General features: G+C 39.9%; 1 protein-coding gene and 1 long non-coding RNA gene across 4 annotated transcripts in view; one reads left to right on the plus strand and one right to left on the minus strand.

The window, feature by feature from the left end:
• rhbdf1a (rhomboid 5 homolog 1a (Drosophila)) overlaps positions 1–24,048 on the minus strand; it is a 129,471-nt gene that overhangs the window by 23,842 nt on the left and 81,581 nt on the right. Inside the window, exons 4-12 of one of the 3 annotated variants that reach the window (XM_057860712.1) lie at positions 22,857–22,961; positions 18,518–18,731; positions 6,534–6,740; positions 6,344–6,463; positions 3,943–4,106; positions 3,604–3,855; positions 407–518; positions 257–331; positions 26–187 (exon numbers count right to left, since the gene is read on the minus strand). In XM_057860712.1, coding sequence (XP_057716695.1) covers positions 26–187; positions 257–331; positions 407–518; positions 3,604–3,855; positions 3,943–4,106; positions 6,344–6,463; positions 6,534–6,740; positions 18,518–18,731; positions 22,857–22,961 — 1,411 coding nt within the window. Of the gene's footprint in view, positions 1–25; positions 188–256; positions 332–406; positions 519–3,603; positions 3,856–3,942; positions 4,107–6,343; positions 6,464–6,533; positions 6,741–18,517; positions 18,732–22,856; positions 22,965–24,048 lie in introns of all 3 variants that reach the window. The other 2 variants (XM_057860711.1, XM_057860713.1) reach the window with 2 other exon arrangements.
• Positions 7,833–12,625, plus strand: LOC130931727 (uncharacterized). Its single transcript, XR_009067292.1, has 2 exons — positions 7,833–8,043; positions 12,218–12,625. It is a non-coding gene; the product is annotated as an uncharacterized LOC130931727 (long non-coding RNA).

A 24,048-nucleotide genomic window follows, 5' to 3' on the forward strand; every position in this document is an offset into this window, starting at 1 on the left:
AAAAACAACCTATACAGTGACGTACCGAGCACTCCTCCTCGGAAGTCTGTAGGCATCCGGAGCGATCGTTGCGCACGCAGCACGCCGAGTTGCGTTCAAAATTTCGTTTTTCCCTGATGAACTCGTGCACTTGCTTGTCCTGCCGCATGCATGGAGAGTATTTGGCCCCCAGGTGGATCAGAGCCTGCTGTAGGGTACAATAGCGAGGTCACGTTAGCACACCGCACTGTGGTGACAATCTATTTCCTGCGCTTACCGAGCTCGGCCCGATCCAGAAGTTCTCCTGCTGTACAAACTTGACATTTTCGTAGACACCTCTGTTTCTTAACACCTGCGACAGACAAGGCATATTCTGTCACGGTGGCATTGCAGTCAGGAAGATGTCTGAAATGGAGCGTCCACTCACTGAATCAACCGTCTGGTGTTGGGAGAAGCCCACCGGCGCAATACCGTAGATGCAGACAGCCAGGATGGTGATAAGCATGTGGACAAAGGTGATCCAGTATGTAAAAAAAGGCCTGCAGGAATGAGGGATAGAACAAGATCAAACAACGCTTTAGTAAGTACAGTGGGGCAAATAAGTATTTAGTCAACCACTAATTGTTCAAGTTGTCCCACTTGAAAATATTAGAGAGGCCTGTAATTGTCAACATTGAGAGACAGAATGTGGAAGAAAAAACAGAAAATCACATTGTTTGATTTTTAAAGAATTCATTTGCAAATTATGGTGGAAAATAAGTATTTGGTCAATACCAAAAGTTCATCTCAGTACTTTGTTATGTACCCTTTGTTGGCAATAACGGAGGCCAAAACGTTTTCTGTAACTCTTCACAAGCTTTTCACACACTGTTGCTGGTATCTCCTCTAGAGCAGTGATGTATTGGGGCTGTCGTTGGGCAACACGGACTTTCAACTTCCTCCACAGATTTTCTATGGGGTTGAGATCTGGAGACTGGCTAAGCCACTCCAGGACCTTGAAATGCTTCTTACGAAGCCACTCCTTTGTTGCCCTGGCTGTGTGTTTGGGATCATTGTCATGCTGAAAGACCCAGCCACATCTCATCGTCAATGCCCTTGCTGATGGAAGGAGATTTTCACTAGGGGTGCACGATATCCATTTTTTGAAACCGATACCGATATCGATAACTTCCTGCTCCTCAAAACTGCTCCCATTCATTCATTCCTTTACACCAGGGGTCCCCAAACTTCTTCCTATGAGGGCCACATAACTTTTCCCTTCTCTGATGAGGGGCCGGGGTCAAATTGTAACAGAAAAAGTGTGACGATTGCAGGATTGCCTGAATAGAAAAATTTATTGTTTTTAAGGAAGCCACAATCGAATAACCCTTGCTAAATTATTCACGGAACAAAAGTAAATAATATAATATAATCAGGTGTGCACATAAGTGGTCTGCATGCGCGCATGCGTACTGGACGTAGACAAACGCGCTGGCCCTCAACGGCTTCCATACGCTTTTGCGTACCGATGGCTGACCACTGTATTTGCGGTGGACACGAGAAAATAACTTCTCAAAATGTCGAAGAGGCAGGCCACACTGAGTAACTACTTCCGTGTTCCCCCACCCCCGTCAAAAGACAGACAGACGACAGAGACGTCACCGGAGCTACCGAAAAAAAGGACTTTTGCTGAAAAGTAGCTACAGGAGATACCATGGCTAGAAGCAAATGATGCTCGCACGGAAATGCGGTACAAAATGTGCCGTGAGAATCCCAATGTTGCCGACAAGAGCAGCGCATTTTATGTAGGGTCAAAGAATTTCAGCCATCCAAACTTTGAAAAGCATGAAAAAAACAGAGAGCATGTGGCAAATAAGCAAACTATCGATGTCAAACAGGATCCCACTCGCCCTATGGACAAGTGGCGGAATAGGGCGGAATAAAGGTAATGAACAGCGACATGCACTGACAAACGTGTTTTTGCTCGCATTTTACAAAGATTAAACATGCACGTTCAATGAGGTCTTATGAGGAGGACATCCCACTTTTAAAAAGGCTTGGAGTTAATGTGGGAGCCGCATAATGCTCTTTATTTTGAATTGGTGCTTTTATGTTTATTTCTTTACGTTTCACTTCAAAGTAATGCCAATTTTGTTGTGCCACTTGATGTTAATCAAGCATTAATTGTTAATGTAATTAATTAAAGTTAATTGGCTCTAAGTAAAGCTTGTCATAAATTTATCGCATCAGGCGGGTCGGCTCTCAAGCTCAATGAGGACCAAGTCACATCTCCAGGTCCTTCTCTGAGAACCTGGGCGAAAAAATTATGTGCACCCCTGAATAGAATAGAATAGAATAGAATAGAATAGAATAGAATAGAATAGAATAGAATAACACTATTACTTAAATAGATAATAACGAAATAACCCTTTCTGGGTTCACAGAAAAAAGTCAGGTGGGTTTACAGAAAAAAGCCGGGAAATAAATAACACTATGGAAAAAAAAAAAAAAACATTCAAAATGCTCTCTGGTATTGTTCAGGGGGCCGGACCAAATGTGGAGGCGGGCCGTATCCGGCCCGCGGGCCGTAGTTTGGGGACCACTGCTTTACACAGACCAGTCGTCCTGGTCCCTTTGCAGAAAAACAGCCCCAAAACATGATGTTTCCACCCCCATGCTTCACAGTGGGTATGGTGTTCTTCGGATGCAATTCAGTATTCTTTCTCCTCCAAACACGAGAACCTGTGTTTCTACCAAAAAGTTCTATTTTGGTTTCATCTGACCATAACACATTCTCCCAGTCCTCTTCTGGATCATCCAAATACTCTCTAGCGAACCGCAGACGGGCCTGGACGTGTACTGGCTTTAGCAGGGGGGCACGTCTGGCAGTGCAGGATTTGAGTCCCTGGCGGCGCATTGTGTTACTTTGTTACTGTGGTCCCAGCTCTCTGTAGGTCATTCACTAGGTCCCCCCGTGTGGTTCTGGGATTTTTGCTCAATGTTGTTGTTATCATTTTGACGCCACCGGGTGAGATCTTGCATGGAGCCCCAGATCGAGGGAGATTATCAGTGGTCTTGTATGTCTTCCATTTTCTAATAATTGCTCCCACGGTTGATTTCTTAACACCAAGTGTTTTACCTACTGCAGATTCAGTCTTCCCAGCCTGGTGCAGGTCTACAATTTTGTCTCTGGTGTCCTTCGACAGCTCTTTTGGTCTTGGCCATAGTGGAGTTTGGAGTGTGACTGACTGACTGGTTGTGGACAGGTGTCTTTTTTACCGATAATGAGGTAAAACAGGTGCCATCAATACAGGTAACGAGTGGAGCCCTGTTAGACCTCGTTAGAAGAAGTTAGACCTCTTTGACAGCCTGAAATCTTGCGTGTTTGTAGGTGACCAAATACTTATTTTCCACTCTAATTTGGAAATAAAATATTTAAAAATCAAACAATGTGATTTTCTGTTTTTTTTCCCCACATTCTGTCTCTCATGGTTGAGCTTTACCCATGTTGACAATTACAGGCCTCTCTAATCTTTTCAAGTAGGAGAACTTGCACAATCGGTGGTTGACTAAATACTTATTTGCCCCCCTGTAAATGTGGTGTAGCTATATTATGGTGAGCGAGCACACTGGAACAGAGCGCACCTGTGGTCGTCCATGTCCTCGATCTGCCGCTTGACGTAGCTGTCGATGCGTTTGCGGTACGTGCGGTTGGTTAGCTTGCCCACCATTCCAAGCCCGTAAGGCCTCTTCTCGCGAGCGAAAAGCTTCTTGACTGGCACAGCGATGCGCTGACCGCGCCGTTGCCCGTTGACGCTCACCACCTCCTGACGCAAGGGCACCTTGGGCGGGCCCGGGGCACCCTCTTTGGCTTTACGCCACCCTCTCTCCAAAGGTCTGCACGCCATCACAAGAAGACAGCGGGCTGAAGTAATAGTTCTATACTTGAGGTATTATGACTGCATCTATAGGAGTTGAACTCACAACATCAGGTGACTCCTCTCTAGTGCCGTTTTATCAAGCGCGCTTCCCGTTAGCTCCATCTCGTCCTTCTTGTTTCCGTGCTCCGCCTCTTTCATCGCCGCCTCCGACGGCGACTCAAACACCTCGTCCGTATACGTTGACAAATCTTCGTGCATCAGAACATCCTAACCAAAGACAATACTTGCACATTAACAAATACAGAGATTACAGGTAGTCCCCGAGTTACCAAAGAGTTCCGTTCCTACGCTGGCGACGTAATTTCCAAATAAATCAGATTTAACGCTTTAATATTTCAAAAGAACTATCCAAAAAGTCCAAAAGTATTGCATTTTATTTAATGGTGGAGGATACATTGCCCTCTGGTGGCAGCGTTGGGTCTGGCTGGACTGTCGTTCAATAATGCTTCCATACAGGGCACGCAGACGTCTCACACAGAGCTGGAGCTAACGATTATTTTAGTAGTCGATTAATCGATGAACTATTTAATTCGAATAATCGAGTAATCGGATAAGGAACATAAAAAATTAAAACACCTGAGCTGAGCCTCAAACGGTATAAAAAAATAAAATATGCATAGGAAAAGAATAATTGGCTAAGCAAAAGTCTGCTAGCTTAAATGCTATAATACGCTAACATTTTTTGTTTTTTTTTAAATGCTCTTAACAAATGGTTCAGACACATATTCCCACTAAAAACAGCTAAATATAGCTATAAACTAAATGACGAATGCATTAAAAAAACATTAGCTCAAACAAAAACTTGGCTTATGTTGGTCTTAACATGGAGAAGCTGGATTTAGCCAGGTGAATCAAGGCAGACTAGAGGGCTGTGTATCCACCCAAATCAATAAAACAATGCAAACACTTTCAAAATAAACCATTTCAACACCACTTTATTTAAACAAATACTCAAAGCAGCAAAATTTAATTTTCTTTTCTTTCTTTGAAATCTTTTTTTCTAATCGAATACTTGAGTTAATCGATTAATCGTTGCAGCACTAGTCTCACACAGATAAAGGATGACTGCGTTCTGGTTTGGCCCACATAAGGCTGTAAGTTGTTTCAGCTAATATATGTTTGTGTACGCATTTGTAATTAATTTTAGAGCTACAGTTTATCATTTTTACAAATTATTTATACTACATGGACGTTTAAACACCAATCGTTTTGTGTTGAGTGTTTTATTGTTAAAATGCTTGTCGTTTTGAACAGACACAGCTATACAATTTGTCAAAAGTGAAGGAAGTGAAAACCTCCAAAAACCACAATTGCTTTGTTTGCTGTCTGTCAAGCTGAACGACTTCACGTTTAGGGAGGAGAAAACACGCCATATTGATGAAGTGAAAAATAAGATACTGTGAGGTACAGTTAGGTAGTTTGTAGAGGTGGGAATCTTGGGGCACCTAACGATTTGATTACGATTATGATTCAGAGGCTTTGATTCGATTATAAATCGATTATTGATGTGACCCACTTTTAATGCTTTTTACATTAGTTACAAAATTGTTCAAAAATCCTCTCACGCTAAATCAAATGAATATTTCAGTTTTAAGGTAACAGTTAAAAACAGTAAGTAAAATACTCAAGTCCCCATTTTGTATCAGCAGCTTTAAACTACATTCAAGTAATTTAATGTTGTGAATCAACCGTTAATGTTGTTAAAATTGCTCCCATTATTCCAGTTATTAGTTTCCCTTTTATCTATTTTCGACACGTCAAAGTTTTGAAACTGTTTCATCACTTAAAGATAGATTCAAGTCAAGATTTTGCCGATTTACGAGTATTTTCGATAAAAAGTTAATTAGGTTCGCCACAACAGAGCCTTCTAGAGAAGTCTACTGCTTTAAGATGGCGGCTGTTTACTAACGCAGGCAAGTCTGTCATTTTGCATCTAGTTCTCTATACATGTTCTAAAGTCGCCGTCGTCTGTCATTTCGCATCCAGTTCTACATATATGTGATATCTACCGTAGCCGTATGTGGCCGTATGTTTGTAGCAACTAGCAACAGGGGGTTGTTTGTATCAGCTGTCTGCCGCAGTCAGGTAGTATTGTTTTTTTATCTAGCGGCATCAGTTGAACATAATATTTGCACTCGGTCCGTTCCTCATTGCGTCCCTAAGACCACGCTGATTGTGTTTTACTTCCACTTTACCTGGTATAATTCAATAATCGGAATTTGGATGTTTGTGAATCGTTCTCGAATCTTCCACGGCCGAATTGCGAATAATCTAAGAATCGGAAATTTCGCACGCCTCTAGTAGTTTGTGCGACAGAAAAAAAAAGACAAAAGACAAAATGGCGGACGAGACTCCTGCGTCCTAAAGTCGAAATCGCGTAAGTCGGGTACGTCGTAACCCGGGGACCACCTGTACGCACTTGATGTATTTTTTTCCCAACTTACTCGGGCAAAGAAAGATGTGTCCAGCTCATCAGGAAAGTCAATGTCTTCTTCCATGAAGCTGGCGGGAGTAAAGCTTCGTCTATGGGTCCTCCGCAAGGTGCTGTCTCTTATGGAGCGCCCCTAAAACACAACACACGTTTGGAATAGAATCAACATTGTCCATGTTGGCATAATGTCCCGTTTCATCCACCTTGACCAGCGCCGCCGCCGCCCTGAAGCTCATCTTGGCCACTGATTCCCTCTTGCGTCGACGAGGTATCCGGTTGAGGCCCGAGCGAGAACTGGTGAAGGAGCAGAGCGACGCAGCTCCGGGTGTGATGGGTGTCTGCGGTACGCTGTACCCGTCCACCTCTTCGACCATGCGGAAGGCCCGGCCGCGGGCCAGCGGGTCGATGATCTAAGACAAGAATTACATCAAGTATGTTTGACAAGATAATTTTACGGTGAATCTATAGAAGAGGGAAACCTCGAAAACATTGGTTCTTAAGATGGGTTCAGTGAGTAAGTCTAAGGGGTCCGGGGTAAGTTAAGACACACCTATGCTGACTGGGGCTGGGCATCGTTTGAAATTGAACGATTCCGGTTCCGATTTTATGTTTTGATTCCGGTTCCTAACGATTCTTGAGTCCGATTCTTTTAAGAGGCAGGCTAAAAAAAAAAAGGCAGGGTAAAAAAGTTAAAAAAAAAAATTTGAATGGTTTATATTAAAGTCTTAACTTCTCAAGAATTTTTAACATTATATGAACTTCTCACAGGGCTAATTCTAACTTGTATATAAATATCAGTCTTTGAACTCGAGCAATTTTTTCCCGGTCGGCGGTCAGGGCATCAAAACATGGAATCGAAATTTTAAAATTCGAACGATTCCGGGAGCATCGGAGTGTTAGAACCGGTTCCCATCAATGCTCGATGCCCAACCCTAATGCTGACTAAAGGTAAAGTGTTGTTTTAGACTAGGTTTTGGACTGGTTTGATCCCAATTTACAAGATTTATTTAATTTATTTCAACTTCTACCCCTCTATCAAATAGGAGGAGAAACTGGTTTTCCCAGTGGAAGGTCGACTTGCACTTGGTATGAGGGAGTATAACAGGTCTATAGGCAGCATGGACTGAGTTAACATAAAAAAAATTTGCGTCACATTTTACGAAATGAATATAAGGCTTGATGAAGGCTGCCACAGTAAAATGACAATGTAGACATGAAAACAAAAGAAGGAACAGTGTGAAATGAAATGAGTTTCATTTTATTGTCCAACGTGAAAATCAACTGCAAATGGCAAAATTATTTGTCGTGAATTTTAAAAAATTTGAACAGGAATTCACTTAGATATTAGCTTGATAGCTTAGCTATATTGGTTTTGAATTTGAATCTGTAGCACCTGAAAAATATGTAAGCCTAAGAGATCATTACAAGCAAATTTACTCCTAAAAAGTATACTTAAACGTAATGTAACATAATTCACGGTGACTTTCGGTATATTTTTAGATTAGTTATTCCAAATGCCATTTTTGTGCCCTGTGTGATGCACCATTGTGATGACACATAAAACACAAAGCCTTTGGCACTTTAATGCTTTGCCAATGTATTCTTTGTATTCTTTCATTTATTGTCGCTGGTAATATTAAACCTGATACCTTCAGAATTTCCCAATTCTTCTATTCTGTTTGGAGATGTATAGCAACATGAGTCATCTGCAGGGTAGGTTGGATTTCTTAAGGTGGTAAAGAAAATGACTGCTCGAGAAAATTAATTTGGTGCTCAAATCTCGCTGGTTTTTTATCATTTCATAGTTATTCCATCCAAAACAATGCATCAGGGAATGCCGACGTCTTTTCAGCAAATCTGGGTATCAAGCCTAGCTTTTTAGTGCTGCGCTAGCTAGTACATTTTGATAGAATGTCAGAACAGTTTGGCAACAGCAGCAGAGAAAGCCTATGGGTAGCATGGCGTTAATAGCACCTTTCTAGTGCTGAGCTAGCTAGTACATTTTGATAGAATGTCAGAACTGTTACACGGCAAGAACAGTATAGATCAGTGTTTTTAAACTTGTGTGCCGTGAGATATGGTCAGGTGTGCCGCGAGAAATTACCCAATATCGCCCCCCCCCCTTTTAAACGTCAGGCAGAGTTGCAGTAGGAAGGCTATAACTGCTATAAAAAATAAAAACAGAGACTGAGAGCTGTCGAAGAAAATTCCTGCCAGGATATCGGCTTTGTGTTCATCTAAACAGAGCGAGTATAAATACTGAGAAATTATTATACAATTAAATATACTGTACAGAAAGTAATTTTGGAACATTTCTGGTTTGTGGTATGTCGTGTTTTTTTTTTTTTTTTCAATGTAAAAACATGCCGGGACTCAGAAAAGGTTGAAAAACACTGCTACAGAAAGCCGATGGATAGGATGCCCTTACATACAGTGGGGCAAATAGATAATCACATTGTTTGATTTTTAAAGAATTTATTTCCAAATTCCAGTGGAAAATAAGTATTTGGTCACCTACAAACAAGCTAGATTTCTGGCTGTCAAAGAGGTCTAACTTCTTCTAACGAGGTCTAACAAGGCTCCACTCGTTACCTGTATTAATGGCACATGTTTTAACTCAATATCGGTATAAAAGACACCTGTCCACAACCTCAGTCGGTCACACTCCAAACTCCACTATGGCCAAGACCAAAAAGCTGTCGAAGGACACCAGAGACAAAATTGTAGACCTGCACCAGGCTGGGAAGACTGAATCTGCAATAGGTAAAACGCTTGGTGTAAAGAAATCAACTGTGTGAGCAATCATTAGAAAATGGAAGACATACAAGACCACTGGTAATCTCCCTCGATCTGGGGCTCCATGCAAGATCTCACCCCGTGGCGTCAAAAAGGTAACAAGAACGGTGAGCAAAAATCCCACAACCACACGGGGGGACCTAGTGAATGACCTACAGAGAGCTGGGACCACAGTAACAAAGGCTACTATCAGTAACACAATGCGCCGCCAGAGACTCAAATCCTGCTCTGCCAGACGTGTCCCCCTGCTGAAGCCAGTACACGTCCAGGCCCATCTGCGGTTCGGTAGAGAGCATTTGGATGATCCAGAAGAGGACTGGGAGAATGTGTTATGGTCAGATGAAACCAAAAAAACCAAAATAGAACTTTTTGGTAGAAACACAGGTTCTCGTGTTTGGAGGAGAAAGAATACTGAATTGCATCCGAAGAACACCATACCCATTGTGAAGCATGGGGGTGGAAACATCATGCTTTGGGGCTGTTTTACTGCAAAGGGACCAGGACAACTGATCTGTGTAAAGGAAAGAATGAATGGGGCCATGTATGGAGAGATTTTGAGTGAAAATCTCCTTTCATCAGCAAGGGCATTGAAGATAAGACATGGCTGGGTCTTTCAGCATGACAATGATCCCAAACACGCAGCCAGGGCAACAAAGGAGTGGCTTCGTAAGAAGCATTTCAAGGGCCTGGAGTGGCCTAGCCAGTCTCCAGATCTCAACCCCATAGAAAATCTGTGGAGGGAGTTTAAGTCCGTGTTGCCCGACGACAGCCCCAAAACATCACTGCTCTAGATGAGATCTGCATGGAGGAATGGCCCAAAATACCAGCAACAGTGTGTGAAAAGCTTGTGAAGAGTTACAGAAAACGTTTGGCCTCAGTTATTGCCAACAAAGGTTACATAACATAGTATTGAGATGAAATTTTGGTATTGACCAAATACTTATTTTCCACCATGATTTGCAAATAAATTCTTTAAAAATCAAACAATGTCACTTTCTGTTTTTTTTTCCACATTCTGTCTCTCATGGTTGAGGTTTACCCACGTTGACAATTACAGGCCTCTCTAATATTTTCAAGCGGGAGAACAATTAGTCGTTGACTAAATAGTTATTTGCCCCACTGTAGAATCTTTCAGTCATTCCAAGGCCTCAAACCATTTTTCCTAACCCTTTCCTTACCCAAGCCCTTAATTAAAATGAGATTTCTACAGTAACCGGACCCGTACATTGAAAAACATAATTAGACAACAATATTTACTAGTTTAACAATGCACTGTCTTCGTTAGCTTGATTTGATGGCGATACAAACTCCGCAGATTTCATTAGTTTGATGGCAATAGCAACTCAACAGAGATGAAACTGATAATGATAACAACATATTGTCAGGAAAGATGAAAGATTCCAATAACAGTGGTACCTCTACTTAAGAACATTTCTACATACAGAATTTTCGGGGTAAGAAACGCCTCAACGGGAAATTTCAGGATACGAAAGGCAAAAATACAGTATTGCTGGTACTCGCAACTCCCAGAGTTGACTGAACGAAACATACTTACAGCTGTTCTGCCATTGGCTATTGCCTAGCATTCCTGGCATCCAATTGGCTAAGAGGTTTTTTACATTATGCACAACTCAAGATTTTATGTTTATTATGCAGTAATCTAATTTTTAATTTTTTTAATTAATCTATTTTTTTTTTTTACATTATAAAATATTTATGTTTGTATTTTGAGGGGTTTGGAACAGATTAGGGCATTTACATGGAAAACGCATCACTACTTACAGAATTTTCAAGTTAAGAAACTACTTCCAGAATGAATTAATTTGGTAAATAGAGGTACTACTGTACTTTGTTCATTATTTAATTGATTAAGGGAGAAGACAATTTATGTAGTTGTTAATATACTGTCATGATGTCATATAGATTGCTCTAATGCAAAAAACAATAAAGGGTTCATACATTATAGAGAATGAATAACATGACATTTAAAGGATTCATCATCAGAACAGTGTTGGTTGATTACAATGGTGAAACGTTTGTTTCGTCATGTTTATGGCAGAAAACAGACAAGGCTGAAAAAGCAGTTTCTGCTTTTGCACCCCTCTTTAAAATAAATTGCTGTATTTTAAGCCAAAAGAACTGTTGTTTGATAGAACAATATGTCTATATGCTGCCATAGCAAATTCGTGTTGCATTAAGCCCCCTAACTTTTAATTTGTCAGTCTTACCCTGGAAACCCCCGTTTACAGACGTTGTGCAACCGCTTTTGTTTCAACCCAGCCATAAAAAGAATGTAAGTAATTATATTTTTTTATTCTAAATGTCTGTCATATTTAGCTTAGTATCATTGATTTATGCTTAATATTTAGTTTGAAAAAAAAAAAAAAAAGTTAAATCGCATAATTTTAACTTTTAAACAAATTACGTCACAATGAAAAAAATGGTCTGGGTAAATGAGTCACGGATATCGACCTCATAACTATCGCTTAATTGTAATTTTTTTGTTACTGTTGCATTTTCCCCAATATTTTATATGATAATCAATCCAAAGAAAAATTGAAAAAAAAGTTTAAAAGGGTAAATATATGAAAAAAAAATCTTGACCACTCCTTGATGTCTGCAATTTCTGCATCGCGACCCTTGTTATATTACCATGTTTCACCCATAAAATCCCCCCAAAACCCGGCTGTGGCCACTCACAGCTGTGTCTTGACACTCGGTGATACATGCTACATGGAGTTTTTGAATCGAAAAGAGGTGAGTACGCAATAATATCTCGTTAAAATCATGGCATCTTTAATTATGCTCTCATCTCCAGTTAGGGTTTTGCTGTCTTAAATGATTTTTTATTTTTTTATTTTATTAATGCCCTTCTGTTCAAAAATTTTCTTCCCCCAGAAAATTCAAATTTTAAGATTTCCAATGATGTATCACACATGCATATTGGACAATTTAGAAATTTGGTCAAATTGGGGGTCTGAGAGCAGAACTTCAAGTCATCTGAGTGGTTTCGCCTTATACAATTTGAGACATTCTATTACCGCTTTCATGCATAAATTATGATTATTCTATTATTTTTCAAACCTTCCAGGGCACTCATTGGCTGCCACTGACAGCGCTAGACGTCCAATCCATGTTGACCAGGAGGGGCGAATGTACGTGGCAAGACAAGTTCCAGTCTATGTCAACTATTACCCTCCGTGAGCTCAACTCGCCATCCGCTGCTATTCGCCGTTTAGCCGGGTGAGAGGCACCTGTGCCGGCTTGCTCGCCGCCAAACGTTGGCCTCCTCGTATGGTTGTCTCTCGTCGTTTTTTTACCCCGCAACGCTCTTCCTCGTCTAGCCAGCCGAGAGCCACTTTGCCCGGCTTGCTCGCTGGCAGGAGCCGGTCGGCCTCCTCTGAGCATTGAGCAAAGCAGTCTGGAGGTTGCCATTTCCTGGTTTTAAAATGTGCCCCAATAAACTTACAGTACATGAATAAATCATTACTTAAATCTATACGTGTGCATTTGCTTTGGTTTAGTACAATTATTCGTCATCTAGCCCTCTGAGAGGTACTTTTCCCGGATTGCGCGCTGGCAAAAGTCAAGTCTCCTCGCCTGGTCTGCGATCGACTTCCCCTACCTCCCATGATGCCACACGCATTGCCCACGATCTACCAACCAACACACACAACTCCACTGGTGGTAATCAGAGTAGCTCCATTTAGCATAATAATGAGAATCCACAATTCTGCATAAGAGCCCAAAAAGGGCCAACTAAAATGGCTTTAAAAAAAATAAACAAAGACCTTCAGGGCACTTTAAATACAAATTGTGTATTCCTGTTAAAATTGCATCCAGGTGTATGAATCCAGCTGCTTCCAAGTTTTTGTTTGAGCTATTAAGTTAATGCATTTGTTAATTTAGTTTAGAAGTATATTTTTCTGTTTTTGCGGGAATATGTGTTTGAGCAATTTGTTAATAGCATTGTAAAAAAAATAATTCGATTAGAAAAAAGCTAATCAAATTTTGCTGCTTCGAGTATTCATTTAATTCGAGTGGCGTTGTAATGGTTTGTTTTGAAAGTGTTTGCATTTAGTTTTATTGATTTGGGTAGCTACACTGCCCTCTAGTGGCAACAGTGTATGTGACATAACTCATTTCACATGGCTGAATCTAGCTGCTCCCTGTTAAAACCAACATAAGGTAAGTTTTTATTTGAGCTAATATACTTTAAATGTTTATTAATTCGTAATTTAGTTTAGAAGTTTATTTTGATGTTTTTTGATGGGTATATGTGTTCGAATAATTTATTAAGGGCATTGTGCAAAAATAAGCTAACGGATGTTTGCTACACAAGTTAGCCAATTGTTATTTGTAACAATATATAACAATATATGTAAAGCTTCCATTTTTTTCTTTTGTATCATTTGAGTCTAAGATCAGGTTTTTAAATGCATTTATTTCTCTTGTTATGAAATGAAAGTCAAATTCTGAATAGTTTGAAGAAACACTCAGGAATTTTATTTTGTATTCGCATTCAATCCTGCGCCATGAAAATGAGTGACTTCCGGATTGAGGAAGAAGGCGAATGTGACATCAGCGGACTAATCATCCTCACAATACAGCTATTAGTATCATATGTAGAAGGACTGCAGACTCAGCTGATTTTGTAGATTAATATGTTTATTTTTTGCGTCACGCCAGCCCAGCTGCAGGCTTTTGTTGCTACACCAGGGAGATTGGTGTGAAGCTGGCAAAACAAGTCCGACAATCGAGACCATTGAACGGATGATGAAGTGAGTACGTTACGTGTTTTACGTTATGTCAAATACTGGGATAATGGCAAACTTAATAAGGAGGTGGCTTGCATTTTGTGGGTGACAATGCTCCCTGTCCACCGAGAAGGCCACTCGACCGCCGGCGGCTTATCGCACACCATGGTCGCCAGACGATAAAGGCGTGCCCGCCTATGGCGTGCTATCCTCGGTTTGGGCCCACGGAGCCCCCCGATCTAGTCTCCGGTTCTTGATTGTGTCGAGACTTCGACCCCCCTCAGACCTTTTCACGTGCCCGCCTAGAGAGCGCTATACTCGGCTTGGGCTCGGGCAGCCATGTGCTCTGACGTCGGCCGGTTTGTCCACCGAGTGTCCATGCGCCATTTTCGGCGTTAATTCCCCTCTGCGTTCACGGCGACGAACACTACGTGCCTGCTGGGGCCGCAGCAGAACGACGAGCTCTAACTTTCTCGCCGCCTGGGGCTGGCCGATCGGTGAAGACAACCGCGCCACCGTGTGTGACATGAGTTGGGGTAGTTTTGTGTGATTTTTCATTTTCGAAATCCGTGGAAAAGACTTGGAAGAGCCGCTCGGTTCTGGTTAGCATGTCGCCTAGCTCTCACTCCTCCTGATTTGTTTATCGTCTTTCCTCTGTCTCCGAAGCCGGGGCAGTGAAATGACAAAAGCTGGACTAACTCAGTGGCATACAATACCGTTCGGTAGCTTTAAGAAGTCTGCAGTTATGACCATCATGCAGTAATTTAGCCCTGTCGTATTGAATAAATGCATTTTTAATATTTCATCTTCCATTTAGAACAAGACTTATTGGTCATGATCGCACAATCCAATTTATTTAGCAATCTGGGGAAATACTAAGAATATCCTGTAAAAATATTGGAGTTTACAACAAAGATGCCATTTTGCTGCTCTCTGTCTCATTTTCCTCGTTCTGAATCTTCCCCATTGGGCTGTATTCCAAATCAGCTGAAATCGTTACTCTGCTGACATTATCACCCAGATGGAGGCGCTAGAGTGCTATAATGACAGGCGGGGCTAAACAGCAGATTAAAAGACTAACTTCTCATCATCTGCGCTTTGCTAAATCGTTGTATATCGTCGAATCGTCTCAAAATATGACTTTAATTCACATAATATGCGCTTTAAGATTTTTTTTTTTCGTGTCACGGGCACTTTAATGCTCGTTTGAAAGTGATCTTAGCAAGCCAAAATAAATATTGTTACAAGCACACTGCAAAAATACATCCTTTAAACTAGTTAAATATCCTTATTTTCATTGTAAATTTACTAGAAATAAATGAAATTATCTGCCAGTGCTCCATGTAAATTTTACCTAATTAGATTTTTCGAAATAAAAATAGCGAGCTGAAAATAAGCTTAACACTAATTTTAAGCAATAAATTAGTATATTTCATCTTTAAAAAGCTTGTTCATCATGAATGTTCTTAATTCCAGAATAGATATTGTTCAAAACATTATTTAAAAGCATTTTTTTCTTGCTTTAGGGGAAAAATGACCAACCTTTAGATATATGGGCTTAATAAGAACAGTTAGCAATGTTTACTTAAAGTAAATAGAACAATCTAATATGTTAATCTGTCAACTAGTCTTTTAGACTCAAAACAAGACGAAGAGGAAATTTGACAAGATTTAAGAAAAATAATCTGATTAAGACCAGTGGCGCCTCCAGAAATTTTTCATAGGGGTGGCCAAATGGGGCCACTTAAAATCTTGGGGTGGCCAAAACTAAAATCCATAATTTCAGGTTTTCATTATATTATTGCAGTAAAAAGGTCAGGGGAAAACTATCAGAAAGACTTAAGGACACGGCTACTGAAATACTTTGGTGTATTGTGTAATATTTGATGTTACTAATGATTTAATGTGCATAGTCCATAACTGTCCAGTCAACATTTTGAGTTCCACAACAATTATGTTTTACTGAGTTATGTATATATTAGACATAAGGTGTACATTTAACTAGGGCGGTCAAACGATTAAAATTTTTAATCAAGTTAATCACAGCTTAAAAATGAATTGTAATTAATCGCAATTCAAAACATCTCTAAAATATGCCATATTTTTCTGTAATTTACTGTTGGAATGGAAAGATAAGACAAGACGGATATATACATTCAATATACTGTACATAAGTTCTGTTTGTTTATTATAACAATAAATCCACAAGATGGCATTAACATTATTAACATTCTTTCTGTGAAAGGGATCCACGGATAGAAAGACTTGTAATTCTTAAAGGATAAATGTGACTTTGTATATTGTGACTAAATATTGCCATCTAGTGTATTTGTTGAGCTTTCAGTAAATGATACTGTAGTGACTTAACTGTTCTGCCCAAATGCATGATGGGAAGTGGTGCAACCATGACTGTGTGTGGTGGCTGCAAATGCTAGATCTTCTCTGCGTTGGGTACACTACTGGGTGTTAAAAAGATCAACTCCTGTCATTCTTCCCCATGTCGCTTCCCACAATATTTATAGTTGCTGTGGAAGAGATGACAAAGCTTTTGCCAATTAAAAGCACGGCCCCAATGAATCCTTGTATCTACTCCACTCTGACTCTTATCTCTGTATATACCGTATTGGCCCGAATATAAGACGATGTTTTTTGCACTGAAATAAGATTGAAAAAGAGGAGGTCGTCTTATAACTGCGGTCTAAAAAAAAAAAAAAAAAAAAAAAAACTGCGGCCTAGACATATACCCATTCACGACGCTTGATGGCGCCAGTCATCAATGAATCGAATGCTGAACGCGACTCGGGCGGCCAAAGCGAACCCCTGACACGAAGAAGAAAGTGGTAAGAAGGAAAAGAGAAGAAAATACCGGTAATAGAAGAGATAACCGAAAATGGAGAAACTTCGCGACAATTTGGAGAAAAGTGGGTCGAAGATTGGCCAGGTTAACCGGTGTTTGGCCATTCCTTACTACGCGGCGAAACGTTCTACACAATGCTCAGGGCGCTTGCATATGCATTCACACGCATGCGCACATCGGTTGGAAGCGGCGAGTACTCACTATTTTTGTTTTTATTTAGTTATTTAGAACCTTTTCACAGCCTCAAAGATACTTTTTGCATGTATTACCCTCTCATACTTTTAACCATTGTGTTTTTTTGTGTTAGCTTTGAAGCAGTTGACCACATTAGTCACGTAGCGTATTTAAATCGTCCTTATTTGACATAACTACATTTAAGTATTTTCTGCAGGCATTTCTTTAGTACGTTATTCCTGTATGCATCTAAACAAAACAAGTTTAGAGCGCACGGTAGTAATTTAGGTGTCAAATTCGACTAATGTAGGACGTTTCGCCGATGTAGGACATTTTGGCAGAACACCGGCAGCTGAGGAGAAGTTATGACGCAAACTTCAAGTTGATGGTGATAAATGAGGCGGTGTCTTCAAACAACTGCAAAGCGGCTGTGAAATATGGTGTCACAGAGTGTAATGTACGGAGATGGAGAGCTCAAAAAGATCGCCTAAAAAATGCTCAGTCAGAGAAAAGCTTTCCGTGGTCGTTTCTGTATAAAAATTAATTTGGTGTTCAAAAAGTCTTTTTTCAAACTTAAGTCTTGAAAAAGAGGGGGTCGTCTTATAATCGGGGTCGTCTTATATTCGGGCCAATACGGTAAGTAAAACGGCGCCACTGTAGGCTGTTTGCGGCAATGAGTGAATGAGTCGTACCGCGAATGCGTTAATTGTGATAAATATTTTCAAGTGATTACTTAAAAAAATATATATATACCGCCCGTTAACGTGATAAATTTGACAGCCCTACATTTAAAAAACAAAATAAATGCATTCATTTAGGATGAAATGCATAACTGATGCTACAACAATCTAACTATACAGTGGCAAGCGGGGTGGCCAGTGGGGTGGCCAACCAATTTATAGGGGTGGCCGTGGCCACCCCCTCGTGGCGCCACTGATTAAGACATTCTAAAATTGCAGTGCAAAAATACTTGTTTGTTTTGCATATCCTAAAATGTATTCTGCAATGCATTAAATATATGTAATCCAATTATTCAAACTAACTAATCAATAGATTACCTGAATAATTGATAGCTGCAGCCAGTGGCGCCCCCAGGGGGTGGCCAGTGGTGGCCGCGGCCACCCCTATAAATTTGTTGGCCACCCCACTGGCCACCCCGCTTGCCAGTATATCGTTAGATTGTTGTAGCATCAGTTATGCATTTCATCCCAAATGCAAATCTACCAGCACCTGCTTTCCCCCAGTAATTATTTTGTTTTGTTAAATTTACACCTTATCCCTAATACATACATAACAATAAAACAGAATTGTTGTGGAACTCAAAGTGTTGACTGGACAGTTATGGACTATGCACATTAAATCATTAGTAACATGAAATATTACACAATACACCAAAGTATATCAGTAGCCATGTCCTTAAGTCTTTCTGATAGTTTTCCCCTGACCTTTTTACTGCAATAATATAATGAAAACCTGAAATTAGTGCTTTTAGTTTTGGTGTGCCACCCCAAGATTATAAGTGGCCCCATCTGGCCACCCCTATGAAAAATTTCTGGAGGCGCAACTGGCTGCAGCCCAAGAGGCAATGTTGCAGTGCACTTACCTTCTGCATGCCATGTGACGAGGAGGGCACATAGAGCGGAGGCGGCGTCTCAGTGCTGGCCAAAGAGATGTTGTCTTGGCTGGGCAGATCCATCTCACGGATCACCTGCGGTTTGAGCTTGCCGTAGCGCAGGCTGCAGTGGCGGAGACTCTTGCGCTGCCATTTCTGCGTGGCGTCGCCGTCCTTACTCACCCCGAACCAGTCAGCCGTGCCCCTGACATCGTAAGCAGCCGGAATTCAGTTTATTGCGATCGCAAACAACGGCACGCATGATGAGAACAGAACGACGTCAAGACGACACTTCTACAGATGTCATGCCAGATGTGTGAGGGAACACGTCCGGGCATGTTTCGGAGCAGAAAGACAGAACAGCGTGAGAGTCAACTTCCACCCACAAACACACACACTTCTCTATTCTTCCATCAATAATTAGCTACATCTGTACGTGTATATCACGGTCTTTAATTTCACTCGTTCACGGCGATAAATGTCAATTCTGTTTTGCATCCCATCTTTTCAGCCAATTATTGTATTGATTTTTTGGTAAATACTAAAAATATAAATAAAATCGACCATTAAATAAGGCTGGGTAATTTGCCTTTTAAAAGAGCACATCATTTAACCCTTTCAGGGTCACGGCAGTGGACAGCTATTCAAAGACTTTTAACCCTTTATAGGGCAAGTGACTATTTTTGGTGATGGAGGAAGTCGGCGTGATGTCACGATGACGTCTCCTCGCTTAGCAATGTGTCGCCATTTTGTGAAGGGGGCACGCACAGCTAAACATTCCGTAGACAAACGTCTGAAATTAATATATTTCAGGTTTGTTTTGCGTCTTTTTTCATAAAAACGTCTTAAACATGGCTAACTATTATCACGAGTCACTGCCGACAGACGCGAGGAGGCGATACAATTTAAAATTAGCGCGTATTGGCTGGCAAATCTGCGCATACAAAGTCGCATCTGATAGCTGGATGAACAATCCAAAGGAATGGCCTGCAGTGGAGTTCGGAAACATCTACAACTACCTCATAAAGTCACCCAGTAAGATGACCTTTATCAATTGCGTGGAATATGTAGTGTGTGGAACTAAGAAAACTGGTAGTATATACGGAGTAATTATTTCTGCCGTAACCGGTAATTCGCCTCCAAGCGTTATTTAGCCGTGAACACGTCACGGCAAAATAGCCAATTCCCACCAGGCCAATAATATAGCGATTGGCTAATCAGAGCACTTCACGGCAAAAGAAAAATAACGCTTTGCGAGTTGCCTGTTACGGTAATAATAACCACTGCCTAGTCTATTGAATCCTAGCAGCGAATTGGGGCAAAAAAAAAAAAAAAACGATTAAAGTTAACTCACCAGTAATAAAATGTTGGCTGCAAATGTAAATGTGCTTGGATTTAGGTTCCCACAGGCGGGAATAGTCCACGGAACCGTCTTTTACTGTTCCTCGATTAATTGCTTTCAGCCATTTGTTTCTCCTTTTCTTCTCACGAGGAAGAATGAAGAACTTCAGATGCGGCTCCGAACTCTTCCTTGTGTGACAACCCGCAACACGGCAACTTTTAGTCATTCCGACGGAAAAAAGACCACAAATAAGACGAAAGTTCAACACGTTTGTATTATAATGCACAACAGAGCAACTGCTTGTGACTCGTCTTTTGCCCCGTTTTCAATATGGCGACGCTTTGTTGTGGCTTGTGACGTCATTAATGCCCGGATGTCCGACTTCTTCTATTAAAGCAACTCAGATATTAGCAATTCTATTTGTATATATTGTATACATATATCTATATACTAGTATATTAGGGCTGTCAAACGATTAAAAATTTTAATCGAGTTAATCACAGCTTAAAAATTAATCGTAATTAATTGCAATTCAAACCATATACCTATAAAATATGCCATATTTTTCTGTAAATTATTGTTGGAATGAAAGATAAGACGGAAGACGGATATATACATTCCACATACTGAACATAAGTACTGTATTTGTTTATTATAACAATAAATCAACAAGATGGCATTAACATTATTAACATTTTGTTAAAGCGATCCATGGATAGAAAGACTTGTAGTTTTTAAGAAAATAAATGGTAGTACAAGTTATAGAAATTTTATATTAAAACCCCTCTTAATGTTTTCGTTGTAATAAAATTTGTAAAATTTTCAATCAAAAAAAAAAAAAAAAAAAACAGTAGCCCGCCATAGTTGATGCCAATAATTACTTACACAATGCTCATGGGTGCTGAAGCCAATAAAATCAGTCGCACCCAAGCGCCAGCAGAGGGCGACAAAACTCCGAAAAACACAACAAGTACACATTTCACTGTGCTGTCATTTTAATCTGAGCGGGGCATGTGCGTTAATTGCGTCAAATATTTTAACGTGATTAATTAAAAAACATTAATTACCGCCCGTTAACGCGATAATTTTGACAGCCCTACTATATACTAGTATATTAGGGTTGTCAAACGATTAAAAATTTTAATCGAGTTAATCACAGCTTAAAAATTAATTAATCGTAATTATTTGCAATTCAAACCGTCTACAAAATATGCCATATTTTTCTGTAAATTATTGTTGGAATCGAAGATAAGACAGAAGACGTATAGGATATATACATTCCACATACTGAACATAAGTACTGTATTTGTTTATTATAACAATAAATCAACAAGATGGCATTAACATTATTAACATTCTGTTAAAGCGATCCATGGATAGAATGACTTGTAGTTCTTAAAAGATACATGTTAGTACAAGTTATAGAAATTTTATATTAAAACCCCTCTTAATGTTTTCGTTTTAATAAAATTTGGAAAATTCTCAATCCAAAAAAACAAACTAGTAGCCTGCCATAGTTGATGCCAATAATTACTTACACAATGCTCATAGGTGCTGAAGCCTATAAAATCAGTCGCACCCAAGCGCCAGCAGAGGGCAACAAAACTCCGAAAACACAACAAGTACACATTTCACTGTGCTGTCATTTTAATCTGAGCGGGGCATGTGCGTTAATTGCGTCAAATATTTTAACGTGATTAATTTTAAAAATTCATTACCGCCCGTTAGTGCGATAATTTTGACAGCCCTACTATATAATAGTATATTAGGGCTGTCAAACGATTAAAAATTTTAATCGAGTTAATCACAGCTTAAAAATTAATAGTAATTAATTGCAATTCAAACCTTAAAAATTAATAGTAATTAATTGCAATTCTAACCATATACCTATAAAATATGCCATATTTTTCTGTAAATTATTGTTGGAATGAAAGATAAGACAAAAAACGGATACATGCATTCCACATACTGTACATAAGTACGGTATTTGTTTATTATAACAATAAATCAACAAGATGGCATTAACATTATTAACATTCTGTTAAAGCGATCCATGGATAGAAAGACTTGTAGTTCTTAAAAGATAAATGTTAGTACAAGTTATAGAAATTTTATATTAAAACCCCTCATGTTTTCGTTTTAATAAAATCTGCAAAATTTTCAATCAAAAAATAAACTAGTAGCTCCCCATTGTTGATGTCAATAATTACACAATGCTCATGGTGCTGAAACCCATAAAATCAGTCGCACCCAAGCGCCAGCAGAGGGCGAAAAAACACCAAAAAACATAAGTAACAAGTGGAAATGAAACTGTGCTGTCATTTTAATCTGTTTGAGCGGGGCATGTGCGTTAAATGCGTCAAATATTTTAACGTGAATCATTTTTAAAATTAATTACCGTCCGTTAACGTGATAATTTTGACAGCCCTAATATATACACACACACACATTATATATATATATATATATATATATATATATATACACACACACACACACACATATATTAACAAGTACACTACTTATGTACAGTGTGCTGAATGTATATATCCGTCTTATCTTTCCATTCCAAAAATAATTTACAAAAAAATATGGCATATTTTAGAGATGGTTTGAATTGCAATTAATTACCATTAATTTTTAAGCTGTGATTAACTCGATTAAAAATTTTAATCATTTGACAGCCCTAATATACACTAAAAGCTGGTTTGACAGCCCTAAAAAATTCGCGTTGTCATCCCCGTTACCGTTGTCATATAAAGTTAATCTCCCAAATAAAGACATGGACACCTGCCTGTAGTCAGGTGTGGGGAATATATGGATTTTTTCAGTTTGAAATTAACGCTTTATACTCCGGAAATTACAGTATTCCTCCTAATCCTTCTCCTAACAAACATGGCTTGTGGCAGTGAATATTAAAGACAAACCAGCAAGGACATGAGTGCAATTCGGCCCCGTGTGCACTAAAGTGGGGGCTGCCCTGCATACCTGAGCAGGGTTCTGGAGAGCGAGTGGTGCTTCCTGGCGCTGCGGCGGGCAGCTCGCTGGCCCTTAACAGGCACCGTGTTAATCCGCTCAAAGTGAACCCGCCTGCTGCTGTCGCCAGGCAGGAAGAAGGTGCAGAGAGGAGAAGAAGAAGGAAACAAAAGATCGGGCAGTGAGAAGCAAGAGTGCAGTTTGGATTTGTCATGCGCTGGCCAAGCAGATGATCACCACGGGGTATCGACAATCAGGGAGAAATCAAACATTTTGGGTTTGGCATCAGTCTACATTGCAAAAACACACCTCCTTAAAACTAGTCAAATTCCTTTGTTTTCAGTGTAAATCTACTAGAAATAAAAAGAAAAATAGATAGGCCTTCATTTGACTGAAAATAAGCTTAAAATGTAACTTCAGAATTTTTTACATTAAGCCTAATCTTCGAGTTAGCGGAAGTTTAATTAGTTGGTGGAGTTTATTTCAACGAATTCCGTGCAGTTTGTAAGTTATTTATTAGTTTCAGGGCTCCGGAGTGGCTAAACTAGCGCGAGTCAATTAAACTGACTTAACATGTAATATATATATAAAAAATAAAAAAAAACGATACAGATCTACGAACAGATCCAACATGGTCAAATGAATTCAAAATGCAGATCATTGATCCAAAACACCCATGCGGCCAAAACAATGTCAAACCAAACTGCCGTAATTAATTTCATTCTGCAGGACTATTTTTTTAGATGCGTAATACGACCACAATAGACCCTACCCACCGACGTCACAAAATCACGTGCTCGCTGTATGATTCCGCCCCCTTGTCCGTCATTTTGTGTCTGTATTATCAATGGTCTCAATTGATCGAGCAATTTATAATGCATTTCATGGAAGACCCGGTGCTTTCGGATGCCGTAAACTCACTTGATGCGTTGCATAAAAGGCGTTATGTGGAAAAGCTTCAGTTTATCCATTCGCCAGATCCATATTTGATGCCTAAATCGATGTTTTTCGACCCGCTGTCTCCGCCGTATTTGCCTGACATCTGCTAGCTACCCTGATATGTACAACTATCTTGTCCACACAAAATCAGCCTATTCTCACGAAAGTTTGAAAAACTTTAAGAGCTTGGAGGCTTATAAATACTTCGTTGCTGGTTGGGTGAAACAGGTCCTCGTCCACGAAAATTCGGCAGGAATCTATCTTG

The sequence above is a fragment of the Corythoichthys intestinalis genome, chromosome 16 (assembly GCF_030265065.1).
Source record: "Corythoichthys intestinalis isolate RoL2023-P3 chromosome 16, ASM3026506v1, whole genome shotgun sequence".
Classification (NCBI taxonomy): Eukaryota; Metazoa; Chordata; class Actinopteri; order Syngnathiformes; family Syngnathidae; genus Corythoichthys; species Corythoichthys intestinalis.